At 41.8% G+C, this 14,156-nt stretch overlaps 1 protein-coding gene across 2 annotated transcripts; it reads right to left on the bottom strand.

Annotated features, from left to right (window-relative positions):
* Positions 1-407: 407 nt before the first annotated feature.
* On the bottom strand, positions 408-14,072 carry LOC133404074 (high affinity cGMP-specific 3',5'-cyclic phosphodiesterase 9A-like). Of its 2 annotated transcripts, XM_061679673.1 has the most exons (13): positions 13,712-14,072; positions 12,979-13,018; positions 12,792-12,894; positions 12,572-12,714; positions 11,242-11,301; positions 10,995-11,172; positions 9,311-9,433; positions 9,144-9,236; positions 9,004-9,071; positions 8,831-8,933; positions 6,968-7,072; positions 1,169-1,315; positions 408-1,088 (listed from the first exon to the last, which is right to left on the bottom strand). In XM_061679673.1, the coding sequence occupies exons 1-13, from the start codon at positions 13,866-13,868 to the stop codon at positions 996-998; spliced, it is 1,413 nt and encodes a 470-aa protein (XP_061535657.1). In that variant the 5' UTR covers positions 13,869-14,072; the 3' UTR covers positions 408-995. The 2 variants fall into 2 exon arrangements, with proteins under 2 accessions (XP_061535657.1, XP_061535666.1); XM_061679682.1 differs by lacking the exon at positions 9,311-9,433.
* Positions 14,073-14,156: the final 84 nt, after the last annotated feature.

A 14,156-nucleotide genomic window follows, 5' to 3' on the forward strand; every position in this document is an offset into this window, starting at 1 on the left:
CTGTGAATGTGAGTGAGAATGGTTGTTCGTTTCTATGTGCTCTGCGATTGGCTGGCAACCAGTTCAGGTTGCCCGCAGTTAGCTGGGATAGGCTCCAGCATGCCCGCGACCCTAGTAAGGATAAGCGGTACAGAAAATGGATGGATGGAAGTTTTTATGGTTAAGTTTAGGACTAGGGCTGGGGATAAAGGCAGTTTAGGATGGGTTAAGGTTAGGACTATGGTGGGTTAGGGTCAGTGGTGTAATTTGATCTGAAAGGTGAGGGAACACGCATTTTTTTGTGCCCTAACCCCCCCAACACTTTGAAAAGAAAAGAAAAAATAATTCCCACAATTTTAAGTGCATCAATTGGGTGTACTGGAGGGTCACGTGCAGAAAAAAAAAAATGTCTAAAACAACAGCCTCAAGCAGTGGTACTCAAAGTGTGGTATCGGGCTTCATCGAGCGCAGGGGTGTCCCACTTATTTCTGTCATGGGCCACATCATAGTTAAGGTTTTCATCAGAGGGCCCTTATGACTATGAAAATCATATCAATGTGTAGTCACGTCAACATATTATTTCATATACACAATTGCCCCAGAAATCGATTGTTGCACAAATTGTTAACAATGAATTAGATATGAAATCAGAAGTCATGGAAAAAATGAAAAACACACATAACACAAAACACACAAATGAAATGAAAAACACAAATATTAAGTGCACAACAATTGTTGACTTGATGTTAAGAAGAGATTTTTTTGTTAAAAAAAAAAGAATCTTGTAATATCTGTTAAATGTTTTAAAAAAAATGCATGAAAAGAATATATATATTTATATATACATACATGTGGGAATCTCAATAACTGTGATATGGTACATGTTATGTTAATGTATATCTGAAATGTATATTTGTTTGTTTTCTGAAATGTAAAAGTGTCTCACAATTTGTTATATTGTTTTGCACTTCCCAGCCACCGTAGCTAAAACATTTTTGGTTTTGAAGTCTTTCTCATCAGGGTTTGCTGGCCGCCTCCCCTTCCTGGGTGGCTCTCTCCAGGTCCGAGTAGTACTCCAAGGCTCGCCTCACTGGCTCCAGAATATGTTGCTGTGTTGCAATGTACAAAAACGCTTAACATGGCCACAGGTTGTCATTGGAACATGTGACTTCATAAAAAAATGGCTTACCTCCAGACAGGGAAAGAGCTTTGTAAGTTCTGTGAAGAGCGGCATCAGGACAAAGCGAATGAAACTGGTCTGGGAGGACGGCTTGGACACTTTGTCGCGGTCCATGAATGGAGTCACTGGAAGCCCTTTGAGTTTTTCTGTGTCACTCTGCAGTTCAGACATGACCATAGAGGTCCTCAAACCACTTTCTTTCACTACCAAAAATACTCAATACAATACAATACAATACAATACAATACTCAAATGCTCAACACATAATTAGATGGTGAGGTACTGTGTTCCCTCGCATTACCGCAGAATCAGAATTTGTGGATTTTTTTTGGGGAACCTCTCATCAAGGAACTATTTTGAAGTGAGTTAAGGAGCTTCATTTAGATAAAAGAAGTGCTTTGCCACAGTCTATAGGCAATGATAAACCTTTTTAATGGAGTGTCATTATTACTTGCGGAAAATGTGCTATTCACTGATTCTGCTCCTGCTCTCGTACAACGCAGCCACTTTTTTGCTCACTCTGCTTGCTTTGCCTCTGTTTACATTTTTTTTGCTGATAAACTTGTTCTTCTTCTTCCAAAGAAATTAGAAGCAGCGACTCCTGGATATTTTTAAACCTCTGGGACTTACATTTTTGTAGATACAGTCAGTCGTTGCCATATTGCAATATTTTTTGATACCCCTCACCATTACGTGAGTGTGGCCTGCTAATTAGCACAAGACTGCTATTAGCAACAAGACCAGCAACAGGACGCCTCTCTTTTCCACTGAAGAGTATCACAAACTGCTACACAAGATGGCGGTCCTGGAAAAGAAAATGCACCGCCTTGAAGTCTATGTGGAGGTAAATGGACATCCATCCATCCATTTTCTGAGCCGCTTCTCCTCACCAGGGTCGCGGGCGTGCTGGAGCCTATCCCAGCTGTCATCGGGCAGGAGGCGGGGTACACCCTGAACTGGTTGCCAGCCAATCGCAGGGCACATAGAAACAAACAACCATTTGCACTCACAGTCATGCCTACAGGCAATTTAGAATCTCCAATTAATACATGTTTTTGGGATGTGGGAGGAAACCGGAGTGCCCGGAGAAAACCCACGCAGGCACGGGGAGAACATGCAAACTCCACACAGGCGGGGCCGGGGATTGAACCCGGGTCATCAGAACTGTGAGGCTGACGCTCTAACCAGTCGGCCGCCGGTAAATGGACAGTCGGGGAATAAAACCACTCTCCCGATGTCTCAAAATGGTGAGCAGGAGCATGCTAACAGACAGCCAGTTAGCTCTACTAAGAGGACGGATGTGGACTGTGGAAAGTATAATGGATCATCAGAATCAGAATCATCTTTATTTGCCAAGTATGTCCAAAACACACAAGGAATTTGTCTCCGGTAGTTGGAGCCGCTCTGGTAAAACAGACAGTCAATTTACAGAACACTTTGGGGACATAAAGACATTGACAAAAAACAATTGTGCAAAAAGATGCAGAGTCCTCTAGCACTTAGAGCAGTTCGAACGACTAATATTGCAATAGTCCGGTGCAATGACCATTGTGCAAAGGGCGCTGAGACTTCAAGGAGTGTATGCGGTTTAAAGTGACGAGTAGTGCGATCATCTGGGACAATGTCGGTTGTGCAAATGTTACAGATACTCCTCAATCAGTGTGCAAATGGGGCAGATGCTACTCTGGCATGAGTGGCCAGTATATGCAAATAGTGCAGCATGGCGAGACAACTACAGTGAGTGCACAAGTAATACATAATACATAATTGGCCCCACAGAAATGTGACAACGAACTCAAGTCAAAAAATTGCCAGCTTGTTGTAATGGAATTATAGGTTAGGTGTTTAAGAAGTTGATCGCAAGAGGGAAGAAGCTGTTGGAATGTCTAGCAGTTCTCCCTGGAATTTACTGGAAGCATAGCCTAAAGATATGGGACAGCATCTAAAAGGGAGGACAGAACACCAGCAGATTACCGAGCATTCCAGCTGGCCTCTGTGGAGTGCATCTTCAACCCCAAGAGAGCGGCCGTGGACGGTCGCTACAGCGAAGGGCAAAAAAAAGAGGACGCAAGTCAATGCAAAGCATTGACATCAGACTAAAAAATTTATTTGAGCTACTTTTACAAGACCAAGGCAAAGAATGCTCATCCCCCACAACCACTGAAATGTATGAAACTAAATCCATCCATCCATTAATTTTCCGTACCGCTTATCCTCATACAAGAAACAAATGGCAGCCCAAACGTTAATAGTTGGTGATGGAGCTGTCAAGGATGTAAAACATTTTTTTCAGCGAGAACACCACCAAAGTAGAGTGTTTGATCAACGATATGTCTGATATCTCTAAAAAATATATATTATGGGGATCAGTCATGAGCACCCAACTGTGAAATCTGTCATTATACACACAGGGGCCCTGGATGTCTTTAAGCAGCAATCAGAGGTACTGAAGCAAGATTTCATTGATCAGCTAACAAAAGTGCAATGTTTGGATGCTGAGGTTTTCATAAGTGGACCTCTCCTAGTGGTATGATCTGGAGATGAAAATTTCAGCAGGCTCAGGCATTTAAACAAGTGGCACAAAGAAGTGTGTATTGGAGCTATCCGTAAGCTTCATTGACAATTTCTGCATTTTTTGGGAGCGCATACATCTTTACAAGGCAGACGGTTTCTGTCTCAATAAACAAGGGGTTAAGTTATTGGCTGGCAAAATTTTTTACTGTGTATGTCATTCAGCGGCACGAAAGGAAAACATTGGCCTTGTTGACGTGGCTGAAGGACAAAAGGCGCAGAAGGAGCCTCCAGTTGTACCTAAACAATCGGAGGAAAAAGACATAAGATGACACGAGGCGCAGATGGCGTCACCAGCGTCACCTGAACAATTGGAGGAACGAATGAGGAATCAGATGAGGCAGCACTTGGAATCTCCCACATCCTTCCCTGCCCCACTGAACCAAAGCCCAACGCAACACTCACTATCATCTAGCCTAAATGGTCAATTAAATGTGACAGGCAGGATGAAAGCCCTTGTCAATGTTGGAATCCAACGCACACAACGCCAATATCTTCCTCCCATTCCCCTTCACCTGAAACCAACGTCCACTAAGATGCAAAATGCCCCTCCTCCACACATGAAGAATCTTATCCCGCAAATCTGACTGATATGTGAAGGGTTCGTGGCTGCAAATCAGATACAAACAACATTGTTCTCCAGAATAAGTCAGACACTTCTGGAGATCAGGCATTTTTCATCCCTTTAATTACAAGGGACAGAAAGTTGTTCAAATAAATATGGCACAAAGAAAGTAGAGCTACAAGTATAGTGAGGATAAAATGTGAACCTATCAAACCATTGTCTCCAGTTATCGAGACACACTCAAGGTCACATCTTAGACCTGGTCATCTCTGAGGATGTTGAATTTCTATCAGTTGACATGAAGGATATGGCTATTTCTGATAATTTTTGTGTGTTCTTTGAATTACAGATTCTCTCAAAAGTTCAGACAACCTCTATGTCAATTAAGAAATGTAAATGAGAGTACTGTCATTAGTCAACAGCAACATCTAGAAGCATCACTAAGTTTATGGAGACCATAGTTGTGTTACAAACTGTGAATGCTGAGACAGTTGATGAACTTTTGGATAAATTCACCTGGAAAATCTGAAATGTCAAGAAAGAATGCTGTCACTCCTATTCAGCAAATAATCACTATTATTTATTAAATAATCACTATTATTTGCTAAATAGGAGCTGTCACTCCTATTGAGCAAATAGAGATTTTATGGCTGCAACACGTTCAAAAAAAGCTGGGACAGGTGGCAAAAAAGTTGAGGAATGCTCATCAAACACCTGTTTGGAACATCCCACAGGTGAGCAGGCTAATTGGGAACAGGTGGGTGCCACGATTGGGTATAAAAGGAGCTTCCCTGAATTGCTCAGTCATTCACAAGCAAAGATGAGGCGAGGTTCACCACTTTGTGAACAGGTGCGTGAGAAAATAGTCGAACAGTTTAAGGACAATGTTCCTCAACGTACAATTGCAAGGGATTTAGGGATTTCATCATATATGGTCCATAATATAATCCAAAGGTTCAGAGAATCTGGAGAAATCACTGCATGTAAGGGGCAAGGCCGAAAACCAACATTGAATGCCCGTGACCTTCGATCCCTCAGGCGGCACTGCATCAAAAACCGACATCAATGTGTAAAGGATATCACCACGTGGGCTCAGGAACACTTCAGAAAACCAATCTCAATAAATACAGTGCGGCGCTACATCCATAAGTACAACTTAAAACTCTACTACGCAAAGCAAAAGCCATTTATCAACAACACCCAGAAACGCCGCCGGGTTCTCTGGGCCCGAGCTCATCTAAGATGGACTGATGCAAAGTGGAAAAGTGTTCTGAGGTCCGACGAGTCCACATTTCAAATTGTTTTGGGAAATTGTGGAAGTCGTGTCCTCCGGGCCAAAGAGGAAAAGAACCATCCGGACTGTTATGGACGCAAAGTTCAAAAGCCAACATCTGTGATGGTATGGGGCTGTGTTCGTGCCAATGGCATGGGTAATCTACACGTCTGTGAAGGCACCATTAATGCTGAAAGGTACATACAGGTTTTCTGGATAAACTCATCCATGCTTTTATTTCAAGTAGACTTGACTACGATAATGGTCTTCTGATTGGACTTCTCCAAAAGAGCATTATACAGCTGCAGCTCATTCAGAATGTTGCAGGTCTGGTTCTGACCAGAACAATGAGGTCAGAACATATTATTCCAATTCTAAAGTCTCTACACTGGCTCCCAGACACATTCAGAATAGATTTTAAAGTTCTGCTACTGGTCTATAAATCACTAAATGGTTTAGGTTCTGAATAGATGAAATAAATCCTAATGGAATATAAACCCAGTAGGGCTCAGGTCAAATAGTGGAGCACAGAGTCCAAAGCAAACATGGTGAAGCAGCATTTAGCTTCACACAAATGGAATAAATTGCCAGCAGAAGTGACAAAAAAAACTTGTCTTTTTTTCTCATGCTTTTAGAGCGTTTCCACATTTAAATGATCTTTCTTGCACCATATGCTGTTTTAATTGTATTTTTATTTTTCTCTTTGTTTTAAATGGTTATAAGCTGTTTTTCACACTTTGTTTTTCAATGCTTGTAATCATGTTGAGCACCTTGTGTATGAAATGCACTACATAAATCTGTTTTTTTTTTGCTGGAAATTATCCAAAGCAAAAGCAATAGGATGGCTTTGGCACGATCTTCGTGCCAAGGAACTATGTTGAAGTGAGTCAAGGAGTTTCATTTTCACAAAAGTTGTGATTTGCTGCTGCAATCTTGTGACATTTTGATGCCAGGGAATTATGTTGAAGAGCTTCATTTAGACAAAAGTAGTGCCTTGTCTCCTTGATAACTACAAACTATATTGAAGTGAGCTGAGGAGCTTCATTTAGAAATAGTGTAGTGTTTTGTAACAGCTCAAAGCAAATATTGCTTTGGTGCCGTCTTGTGGCACCTTGGTGCCAAGAAACTGTGTTGAAGTACGTCAAGGAGCTCATTTAAACAAAAGTAGTGCTTTGCTCCCATCTTAGTGCCAATGAACTAAGTTAAAGTAACTTAAGAAGGTTGATTTAGAAAAAAAGTAGTCATTTGGCACCATCTTTGGCATTGAAGAGGCAATTATAACTCACTATAGGGGGCATTACTCGCATATTTTCCTTATCTGTAGCATAAACTGCTGATTTCCTTAATTTAGAACTGTTATCGTCACATCATAGCGCCACTTGTTATGTGCGCATCAAACCTGGTTAAAGAACTCCTGCAGGAGACAGTCCAGCCAGGGCTCGGCCACTGCCATTGGTCTGGCCTCGTTGGAGATGTCGCTCACCTTCACCATGATCTTCATGAGCTGCACAGATAAAGTAATAAAAGTAAAAGCAACTGCTTCAGCATGAACTGTAAATGAGAATGAGAATTCTTATCTGACACGGACACAGTTTAATCTTACTTATTTCACTGTGTCATTGCATGATTGCAGTAGAAATATATGGGGAGAGATTTGTCTCGTAATTTTTTACACAAATATCAGGGATTTATATATCTGTGATTTACATGTGTTTTTAATGTGTGAGCATTTATCACGACTCATCATTTGTACATATTCAGTTCTGCTTCTGAATTGTTGGTGCATTTGTGGATCAGCGGGCACGCACATTTATTTTTTATACAAACGTAACGCAGTTTTGAAGGTATTCACACACATTAGTTGAGAATGTTCACACGTTTGCATCTGCATCTTTTTGCACAATTGTCAAAAAAAATAAAAATGTACCGGCATTACCAGATAAGTAGCAACCCTTTACTGCTCAGTGACTTATTATTTATTTTTTTTTTTGTCAATGTCTTTCTGTCTCCAAAGTGTTCTGTAAATTTCATCCCACTGTTGTCGTACTAGAGCGGCTCCAACTACCAGAGACAAATTCCTTGTGTGTTTTTGGACATACATGGCAAATAAAGATGATTCTGATTCTGACGTAAAATTTGTGTTATTATACAATGAATGAATGAATATAATGCAACTTCAGAACCTTCATGGATGCAATGCAATGCAATGGTACAGTGTCCTTTATCTCAGTGTTGGACGTGTTGCCATATATACGGAGTATTGTGTTTCATTATTCGAAATCCAAAGCATTGATGTCTATGTATTATTTGTCGGGCTTTTTCTTTTGAAGTCAGCCCAACCAGCTTGTTGCTGGTGTGTTACCGTAATTCATTCATTAATTTTCCATACCGCTTATCCTCACTAGGTTCGCAGGTGTGCTGGAGCCCATCCCAGCTGAGTCTGGGCGAGAGTCGGTGTACACACTGAACTGGTTGCCAGCCCATCGCAGAGCAAATATAAACAACCATTCGCACTCACATTCACACCTATGGACAATTTTGAGTCTTCAATTAACCTACCATACATGTTTTTGGGATGTGGGAGGTAACCGGAGTACCTGGAAGAAAAAAACACGCAGGCATGGGGAGAACATGCAAACTCCACACAGGCGAGGCCAGATTTGAACCCAGGTCCTCAGAACTGTGAGGCAGATGTGCTAATCAGTCGTCCACCGTTCCACCTGTTACTTTAATGCCTAGTATAAACAATCATTGGGGTGGCTGGCTTGACTTAATCTTTCCGACTGGGAGCTGGCCTGACCGCAGTGGTTTACGTGGGATTTCAGCAGGGTCGGACCATAGACTGTTGGATTCCCATAAAAGCGACTTACTGTCAAGTCATCAACGGAGGCAGCAACACTGCCACTTAGCGGATGGAGGGACGGGCCTTCCCACACGTGTAAACATTCTCAAGTTGTGCATGTGTGTGTGTGTGCGTGAATATCTTGAAAACTTCGTTTACGTTTGTCTCAAAAATAAATGCGCGTGCCCGCTGATCTGCAAACACACCTTCAAAGATTCACAAGTAGAACTGAATATTTACAAATGATAAATCATGCTAAATGTACACACAATATTAAAAACACTTGTAAATCGCGGATACATTTGTGGATCTGAAAAACATGTAAATCGTGGATATATTCGTGTAAATCATTTTGAGACAAATCTCTCCCCGTAGAAATAGTCCATAAGAAGAATGGGGTTATTGTGCTCAGTTCTTTACCACTTCCTTGTGATCCTTGTTTCTGAAGTCAAACACAGGCTGGATGGTCTTGAACTTGTTGAGGATTTCATTGTGTCTCGCCATGTCGGTGGCCAGAATGCACCTTGAAACACAATATGGCGTCAACTAGAGAATTAAACAACTGAAATTGAAAACATGGGTAAACGTATTACTTGATGATTCCTGCTCGCATGTGTTTGTACTGCTCTGTGGTCAGATGTTTGAGGATGTTGGACTCCTCCTGCACAAATTTGGCAAAAGAGCATTGAGCAACTTCTCAAAGTTGTAGCGGTTGAAAAGGGGCTGCAAACACCTTGGCGAGGATGCCAAACGCAACTGCACAGTGGTGGTTCTCCAATGGAGAGATGTCATTGTAACGAAGAGCCAGGTCAGTCTGAGCGTTGATCTGTCACATTCAGACATAAATGTCAACAATCATCTCACCGATAGAGGAAAGCAAGCTGATAGCAGCAAGGTAACCTGGTAGACATTGTTGTAGCCGGGGTGATCAAGGTCATGACATAGAGCGGCGGTCAGCATGATCAGAAGGTCCATCATACCCAGTTTTCTCCTGAGGTCTGTCAGCCATATAAGCCCGTACATCTGAATAACCACACAGCATTTTTTCTTTTTTATTCAAGTGTGAATTTTTGATCAAGCTTAATGTTTATCGTTAGGGATGACTCAGGCATGTTCTGGCTAATCGCTTAGTTATGCTGCCATGGGCTAGATTGCCGGGGAAGGTTTTCCTTCCTCTTGTCTTCTCTCTATCCTGCTTACCCAGTGGCAGTTTCTGATGTGGGCGATATGGGCAGCCACTGTTCTTACCTATCTCAACTTGCATATAATAATGGATACAGTTATTGTTAGATGCGCTGTTGTCTCGTAAGCATTACTGTAGAATTTTACAAACCTGCTTGTCTTTGTCTTTCTCTCCCCTGGCTCTGCCCATTGTTGTCTCTTCCCTCCCTGATCCCTTAAAGTGCCGCAAAATATAAATCCTTGTTTTGTTTCTGAATACATTAAATATGTTTGAACGTAAGTGCTGAGCAGCACGGTGGACGACTTAGCACATCTGCTTCACAGTTCTGAGGACCTGGGATCAAATCCGGCCTCGCCTGTGTGGAGTTTGCATGTTCTCCCTGTGCCTGCGTGGGTTTTTTTCCGGTTACTCCGGTTTCATCCCACATGCAAAAAAACATGCGTGGTAAGTTAATTGTCGACTCTAAATTGCCCATAGGTGTAAATGTGAGTGTGAATGGATATTTCTCTATATGTGCCTTGCGAGTGGCTGGCGACCAGTTCAGGGTGTACCCTGCCTCTTGCCCAAAGATAGCTGGGATAGGCTCTAATAGGCCTGCGACCCTAGTGAGGATAAGCGGTATGGAAAATGGATGGATAAGTGCTGAAAACTTGCAAAGACTGCAAACAATATAGTACTGAATAGTTGAGATACACACAATATTGACAAAAGTATTTGCTCACTTACCTTGACTCACATATGAACTTAAATCCACTAAACTTCCTAATCCATAGGATTCAATAGGACATCGATCCACCCTTTGCAGCTATAACAGCTTCAACCATTCTGGGAAGGCTGTCCACGAGGTTTAACGAGTGTGTTTATGGGATTTTTTTTTTTACCATTCTTCCAGAAGTGCATTTTTGAGGTCACACACTCATGTTGGATGAGAAGGCCTGGCTCTCAGTCTCCGCTCTAATTCATCCCAAAGGTGTTCTATTGGGTTAAGGTCAGGACTCTATGCTTGACTATTTTGAAGCCTAATTTCACATACTTTGCGATTTTTTAAAAATCCATTCATTCATTGTCCAGCTTGTTAACATTACTCTTTTCTGTGGTGTGGTGAGTTTAAAAAGATATTTTTTTGGGCACATTAACCCCTCTATCCTGTTTTTCTCTCTCTAGCTACCCTCTGTCCTTTTACTCGGTGTCTCCATCTCAACCCAACTGGATGAGGTAGAAGAGTTTTTTTTTTCCTTGCCTCCATCGCCATGTGCTTGCTTATGTGGGGTTTAGTTGTTTTTCTGATACAGTATATATAATGTATGAGAAGTGGTTCTTGACCTGCTTAATGTGTAAAGTGCCTTGAGATAACTTATATTGTAAATTGGTAATACAATTGATTTGATTTGGTGGTCGTACCATCTGGGTGACGCAGAAGCAGTGCTGGAAGTTATGGAAGGGGATGTTGTTGTAGTGGCGGTAGACCTCAAATAGGAAGTTCTGGAGGACGTCCACCTCGACGTGGAACACTGTCAGGAAGTCCAGGTCGGTGAACATCACTTGAAGGAGAACCAGCATCTCTGGCGCCTCCCACTGCCTGCCAACAGCGCATCACAAGAGCATGGGCGGAAATAATGTGTGCTCTGGGTGTGTGTGTAGCACTCACCAGTTGTCAAAAATGGGAGTTTTCAGATGCTCTATCACATCTTCTGTTACCTGCAGCGAGCTACAGAAATGTGTTGCGTCACAACAGATGCGCGTGGACAAAACTGTTGGTACAAGAAAGAAAAGCCAACACTTGTCTCTGAAATAACTTGAAACTGTACTTTCTATTAAATAATGAAAATTAGCCATTATTTTAATTTTGTGGTCCAACAGAATTATTTAAAAAGAAAAACTACTAATGGAACTGTCCGGGAAGAAAATGGTGTTATCTCTAACTTAATATTTTGTTGGCAATTTTAGAGGAAATCACCGTCATCAAATGATTTCTGTTGCTCTCAAATATACTGTGTCTTTAGCTGTGTGTTTTGGGTCATTATCCTGTTGGATCCAGGCCCTATGACCTGCATCCTTGAGCAAGCTTTCTGATACTGGGGAGCACAATTTTGCTCCAGGATGGCTTGTTAGTCTTGACATTTGATCATACCATGCACAGATTCAAGACACTCTGTCCCTCCAAGTCTCCTCCAAGTTTCGTATTCAGTACAGTCTTTTATATATTATAATATATTTATATGCTGAATTTTTGTGTCTGTTCGCAGAGTTGATGTGATTTGCCAAAAAGTTCCAATTGTGTCTCATCTGTCCAAGCTATACAGTCTCCCGGAAACTTTGTGACTGGCTTGTTAATATGCATTTCGGCAAATTCCAGTCTAATTGGTTAATTCAACGAGCATTGTTTTTTTATTTTTATTTATTTAACCGAAGGGTACCTTCAATTTTGCTTGTGCTGTGTGTACAAGGGAAAAAAGCACTGGAGCTACCGTGAAACATGGAGGAGGCTCAGTTATGTTCTGGGGTTGCTTTGCTACAACCTGCACAGGATGTCTTTGCGCAGGTACAATGACATCTCAAAATTCTTGAGGCATTCTGGAGCCAAATGTGCTTCCTAAAAACACTGGTTCAGATCAAAACATGGGACTATTTTGAAGTGGCCTTTTGAATATCTGTGTAAAGAGCTGAAACAGACTGTCTGAGGAGGGCACTCTTCAAACCTGAGACCACTGGAATAGTTTGCTCATGAGAGTTACTGAAATTGTTTGATTACAGTGATTGCCTCAAAACATGAAGTTAAGGGAACCATAATTTTTGTCCAGGCCAGTTTCTTCTGTTGGGCCACAAAAGTAAACATATTCTCATGTCTTAGGTTTTTTTTCTCAGTTTCAAGTTGTTTCAGTGGGGTTTTCTTTTTTCAACAGAAGGGTACCAACAATTTTGTCCACATGTTCAGTTGACCTAGATCACTGTGCAACAGAAGTGGTCCACTCGGTCACCTCATGTTTAAGAACTTCGTGCGGACCTGCTGGTGCTCCTCTTCCATGTTCGACTGAGGCCCTTTAGCTTTAGGTGGGAACTTGGGAAGCTGCTGGGTGCTGTCATCCTTGAACAGACCCATCCAGCTCAGATGCTTGACACTCTGACAAGGAACAAACATTTCACCTCTCTTGCCCTGTTGCATCCAAGCCGACGCTGATGCTGAGCAGGATTGCAAACCTCAAGTTTGCGCTTGAAAGACTCCACTTGACTCTTTAGGTCTCTGATGATTTCTGGAGTTTTCCCTGCCTCTTCCAAGACTTTGGTCTCCAGGTGACATAGCCTGAGGCCACATATACAAAAGGAAGCTACACTCTCTCTCTGTCTTTCACGCTTGTATCAGTTATAACTGATGAGACGCACTCACCTGTGCTCCATGTTGTCCACATCAGTTGGCATGGTAACACCTGCATTTGGATACAAAGTTTGCTGGATAGTTAGAAAGCACATACATATAATATATAGTCCTCACAAAAAGTTAAAGCTATTCGGCTTTCAGGTGAAATTTCAAGACGAACCCATAATGCACAATAGTAATTCTTGCACAATTTGCTGTTTTATAACAAGGAGCTGAACAGCAAAATTCACAACAGCTGTTCGATCCATGAAAAGTTCCAAGGATGTCCACTTGTATGGCTTTCTTTGACTTTTCAAGTCTCTTGGTTGCAATCTGTTGATGACACTCTGTAAGCTCAGTGGCCAATTCGTCTTTGATGGCAAGCTACTGTTGATCAATTGTTAGGTGTTGTCTTGGTCTCATAATGTAAAAATGTGAACAGCATAATGAAGAGGACAGTTTAAACACCAATACTAATTGAACTAGGACATTTATTGGTCCAAATACCTGTTGTGAATTTTGCTTTTCAGCTCTTGTTAGAGGTCATTATGTTCAGCTTTCAAGGCTATGGTGTATTTTTGGTTCATCCTGAAATCCCATCCAGAAGCCCATCCTAGAGTAACTTAACTTTTTGTGAGTAGTTTATATGAAGAATGTACAGCCATATTATAGAGATCATTAAAACGTTATGGAACGATGGTTTCAAGTGAAGGTTGCGAAAGATAGAATGAATGTTTGCCCCACTGCAGACGAGGTCACTCACTCTGGAAGTCAGACGCCACCACCTCCAGCCGGTAGTAAGAGTCCTGGCTGTTGGGCTCCAGCATGGGCGAGATTTTCACCACGCTGCCATTTGCTTTGTACAGCTTTAGGATGTGATGAGGAGACGCCTCTGCTGCCGCTCGAAACAGCTCTGGCATATTCCAGATGACACGTAACTAATAACAGCTTCATATCTCCCACAATGCTAAGTCCCTAATTAATTGTATATAATGTTCAGTATAAAACAAATGTTCTTGTTGTTTCATTATCAAATCTGCCAATTCTCAGGTTGGTTAAAGTTAGTTGGAGTGGCTGGTTGAAACAGGGTTTATGATTCTGCGTCACTGAGGATGAAGTTCTGTATCCTGAGGACCTGCCACCACCACATGGAGGGGAGGTCCTTACACACGACATCATTAATTTCATAACACACGTGATACATACGG

The sequence above is a fragment of the Phycodurus eques genome, chromosome 1, assembly GCF_024500275.1.
Source record: "Phycodurus eques isolate BA_2022a chromosome 1, UOR_Pequ_1.1, whole genome shotgun sequence".
Taxonomy (NCBI): Eukaryota; Metazoa; Chordata; class Actinopteri; order Syngnathiformes; family Syngnathidae; genus Phycodurus; species Phycodurus eques.

What these genes read in the sequence shown, in the direction of transcription:
- LOC133404074 (XM_061679673.1), bottom strand. Translation starts at nt 13,868, where the DNA reads ATGCCAGAGCTGTTTCGAGCGGCAGCAGAGGCGTCTCCTCATCACATC. An exon ending in CTTTCAAGCGCAAACTTGAG is followed by an intron (nt 12,715 to 12,791) that starts GTTTGCAATCCT and finishes GTTCCTTGTCAG; the next exon opens with AGTGTCAAGCATCTGAGCTG. An exon ending in ACAAGGATCACAAGGAAGTG is followed by an intron (nt 7,073 to 8,830) that starts GTAAAGAACTGA and finishes TTATCTGTGCAG; the next exon opens with CTCATGAAGATCATGGTGAA.